We start from the raw sequence: 4,642 nt of genomic DNA, 5'->3' as shown, positions 1-4,642 counted from the left end.
CGTCGTCCTCCACCACTAGTATTAGTTTGTTACTTCTCTCTTATATATTATTATATATATATATATATATATATATATATATATATATATATTTAAACTACATAACATCACTCATATTAAACACAGAATAAAAACTTTCAATAAAGGTGTTGGTATTGCTTTGATGAGGCTGAGTCATCCTTCATAACTAAAATGTTTAACTCGTATCTGGACAATGATGATGTTTTTTTGTGTGGAACCGTGCAGGAATGGATTCAGTTAATTACAGAAATATGTCTCTTCATCTCACATGCTATAAATTGTTTTTTGTGCAGGACCATGCAGGGAGTGCTTTGTTCTTGTTGTTTTGTGCTGTCAAGTACCAGATAGAGAAGGGGCCTGTGGATGCTATTACCCATGATGCCAAGTATTCGCTTTCTGAAGAAAGGTTGCTACGGGAACAAACAGAGTACTCCACAGTTGTGAGTTATACTGTTATCTCAACTCTACAAAACAAATTAGATTTATAAAGCTAGCAAAATGTATAATTACAGCTATTCAAAATGTGAAATAGAATAATTTGATATTTCCTTTTAATTAGTTTATTAAGCAGCATTTTCCACACTTTTGTCATCCATTTGCCCCCTGCCCCCAATGGCACAGCAGTATGTCTGCGGACTTACAATGCTAGAATCCAGGTTTCGATGCCCGTGGTGGGCAGAGCACAGATAGTTCATTGTGTAGCTTTGTGCTTAATTACAAAGCAAACAAACAACTATTTTTCCCCTTTAATAAATATGGCTTCTTGCAGGCCCCCCCTCTTTTTTTTAAATGAGCGAAAGAATAGATTAAGTGACGAGATATAATACACGGATACGCATTAAGATGCCATATCTGTTGTAGTAATTACATATTATTTCCATTGATAAAAATGTGTTACAATGCTTAATTTTGCATTATTGCTCTATTGATTCAACCCTAAAGAGAGAACTTGCATGCCTCTGCACACTTTAGGAAATGCCGACCTAAAGTAATATTTTAGTGACTTCAAAGTAAGGCTTTAAGAAGCAACAAAATATTTAATGTTCTGAAAGAGGATGTTTTTTACTTGGTAATCTATTTAAGTGCACTTGTAATACTAACATATACCTGAATTTTTTTGTAGACTATTCACATCGTACAGGAGAATCAAGATGAAAAATTGCAGCTACGAGTCAATGACTGTGATACGATTAGCCAAGTCAAGTTTAAAGTTTTAGATGCCTTGTATAAAAACACTCCCTTCTCACTTCGTCCCATAGTGCATGATGTGGATTTAGGTAAGAATATCCAAAAATAAATTTACTTAGTAGTCACTAGCAGAAACTTGTGGAACTTTTCTTTTAAGAGTCAGCTTCTGTAGTTCTACTAATTGTTAATATGATAAGCAAAATTAAATGCAAACTTTTGTCACTGTTAATATACAAAAGAAAAGTATTTTTAAAATGATAATACAAAACTACATTATCTGCCAGTTGTAATTTATAGTGAAACTATAAATGACTCATACTCTCAGTTGTTAAATATCAACATTTAGTTAAAAGTCCCTGTCAACTTGATCTTCAGCAACATTATTACCTTTGAAATATGTTTTTATGTTATTCCTGTTTTTCTAAGTACTTGGAAGAGAAAATTCAAAAGCTCAATGAAACGATAAGAATTTGGTGTTATTTTTACTAGTACAAAAAGTCTAATTACATGTTTTTCAACTTGAACTACATAGTTCTGTATCTGCCAGAGTGGAGACCAGGAAATGGTGGTCAGCTGACTCTAGCTGATGAAGACTTGACCACTAAAACAGTCAGTGGCTGGAGAAGGATTAACACACTACGACACTATGGTGTGACTGAGTCGGCTGTGATGAGCCTAGTCAGTAAACAGAACAGTAGTCTCAGTTCGAACAGTAAGGGTTAGTCTGAAGTTTTCTTGTTATAATCACACCATATATGCACGACCTTCATCTAAGTAATTTCAAATAATTCATATTTTAGAGTAACCAGAACTTAAGTATTGTTTTAAACCAAGAAATTCCAGCCATTAGCAAGGGTGTATTTATGCTTAATATGTGTGAACTTACACAGTTTCTATAATTTCAAAGAATTCATAACATTTCACATCAAGTTGCATATGTTATTTTTCAAAAGCCAAAATTAAAATCAGTGAAGTGTTTTATTTTCCTTATCAAGAAATCTATTAGAAGATACTTAATTGTTTGATAACAACAAAAAAAAAGAGGCAAATCCAGCAGTGAAAAGACAACAATTTAAAGATAATTTACATAAAATATCAAATCATTAATCTTAATATGACAGAGTATCTTGACTTGTTGCAGCTGTTATAGGTAAGATGTTGATTTTTTTATTTTTTTGCTTACAGGCACTGGGAACTCATCATTGAATTCTATGTCACCAATTTTTTCAAACTACGATGTTGAACAAGGTGTTCGATATTGGCACTTAGTCAAGCCCATGGACGATCACCATCTGACTCACAGAGATCAATGTCACAAATCTATTCCAGAAATTTTCTTGACCAGGCTTCTGTCTACAAAAGTAAAGCCTTTTCTTGAAATTCCTATAAAGTTCACACTGGCTAAAGTTACAAAATATTTTTATGTTCATTTAACATTTGCCAAATCTATAATAAATTAACTAACTCTTTACAGTTAATTGGTCTTCATGAAAATATTTTCCAGAAGAATTTACTAAATGTTCTTGGAAATTTTGCTCTTTTGGTACCTTTACTAAAATATGTCACATGCTTTTAATATTATCTTTATTGCCAGTAAATTAAATCACTGTGTGTCATCTTTCAGTTTTTAAGCTACAGGGAGGTATTTATGATCTATGGTATGATACAAGGATAAGATTTCAGGCTTTTTAGCTCCTTCTAATACTGGTGATGGGGTTCTGTGCAATTTTCATTGCAGGAAGTTTTAATGCAACATTATGAGTTCCATTTGACTGGATGCATTAACTTGTTGGATTATTGGCATTTAATCCACAAAAGATGAAATTTCCTCACTGTATCGTGATGTCAGCATACAGAGTTTCATTTACCATTATAGCTGTAACCTGCAACCACTATAAATCTTGTGAGAAACATTCAGGATGTGTTTTGTCACTGGCATGATGATGATAATCGTTTTTACTTTGTTTCAGACATTAAGACACATGGTAGTGTGTCGTGTGGCCAAAACAACCTGCTGCAGGACACACTGTGTGTTAGTAACAGGAGCGATAGTTTAGTGGTTTTCCACCTTCTGTATCTCGGACTGTGGTAATCCAAACTATTGCATATTTTCCGTGGATGTGCTCTACTGGACTCTTACTTCACATATCAAATTTCAAGGCAATCCATTAAAACATACCCAAGATATAACATCTCCAATTTTGATTGAGTTTCTTCCTGTTTTTTTTTTTCCTTTACACCAAAAGTATGGTAACTTTATTTGATAGAAAAACATATTTAACTTTTATGGATTGTTCTCAAATTCAGTACACTGATAGATCTTTTCAACCTACAATTAGAAGTCTCATTTGGTGTAAATATAAGTCATGTGCAAAGTTATTCAACAAAAATCACTCAAATTTGAACTTTATTTGATAGAAAAACATATTTAACTTTTATGGATTGTTTTCAAATTCGGTACACTGATAGATCTTTTCAACCTACAATTAGAAGTCTCATTTGGTGTAAATATAAGTCATGTGCAAAGTTATTCAACAAAAATCACTCAAATTTGATGAAAATGTTTTGTGCATGCCTGAGGTATCAGTCTAACATTTTTACTACAGCTTCACCTAAGAGTAAAAGTGGACCATTTTTTGTCATTGGGATTAAAGATGACTGATTTAGAGCAGCAAAACTATAAGGTGAAAGGATGTGCAGATACATAAGTATTTGTTAGGCCAAGTAAACTAGATTAGCAGTTTCTAGCTCATATGGGTAGACAGTTATTATTGATTATTTTTTGCCAACTTTTCAGCACAAATTTACTAAATTTTATTAAATTCTCCTAATTAAAGAGTGTTTAGCATCACGTTATATTAGCTTAAGCAATTAACATAAATGATGATGCTTGATATGGCTGCTCCGATTACATGAGGGTGATGACAAGAAACTGTTAATCTAAATTCCATGGTGTTACTATAAAAGAAGCTATTATTATGTGGTTGGTTCTGTAAAGTAAATATCTGTTCTAAAGCTAATGTGAGTTACTATTAAATGTCACTTTCTTACTTGCTGTAGTTTGTTGATGTGTATTGGTAAAATGTCATAATATCTAATCAAAAACACATTAAGTGTGAAAAAATCTGTGGCCAAAAAAAGAATTGAGTGTGTGATTTATAGGAAAGAAATCAAAATTGGTGGCCAAACTGGTAGCTAGCTACACTTATAGCACTGATAAGAATTTTACAGCAAATATTCATTCATTAGTTAGGTCAGGCCATGTTTTTGGTTCAACTTGGGGCATGATGGTGGGTAAAACAAAATACACAGCCTAGCTAACTAGTAAATGAACATTTGCTGTAAAATTCTTATCAGTGCTATAAGTGTAGCTAGCTACCAGTTTGGCCACCAATTTTGATTTCTTTCCTATAAATCACACACTCAATTCTTT

At 32.7% G+C, this 4,642-nt stretch overlaps 1 protein-coding gene across 1 annotated transcript in view; it reads left to right on the top strand.

The window, feature by feature from the left end:
- The window catches only part of LOC106462679 (plexin-B-like), a 35,836-nt gene that overhangs the window by 23,142 nt on the left and 8,052 nt on the right, over positions 1-4,642 (top strand). Inside the window, exons 21-25 of the mRNA XM_022390003.1 lie at positions 315-461; positions 1,145-1,298; positions 1,742-1,927; positions 2,395-2,570; positions 4,270-4,286. Of these exons, the coding sequence (XP_022245711.1) occupies positions 315-461; positions 1,145-1,298; positions 1,742-1,927; positions 2,395-2,570; positions 4,270-4,286 (680 nt within the window). The remainder of the gene's footprint in view (positions 1-314; positions 462-1,144; positions 1,299-1,741; positions 1,928-2,394; positions 2,571-4,269; positions 4,287-4,642) is intronic.

This window comes from Limulus polyphemus, unplaced genomic scaffold (assembly GCF_000517525.1).
Source record: "Limulus polyphemus unplaced genomic scaffold, Limulus_polyphemus-2.1.2 Scaffold1223, whole genome shotgun sequence".
Classification (NCBI taxonomy): domain Eukaryota; kingdom Metazoa; phylum Arthropoda; class Merostomata; order Xiphosura; family Limulidae; genus Limulus; species Limulus polyphemus.
This window is presented reverse-complemented; position numbering and strand designations above follow the sequence as displayed.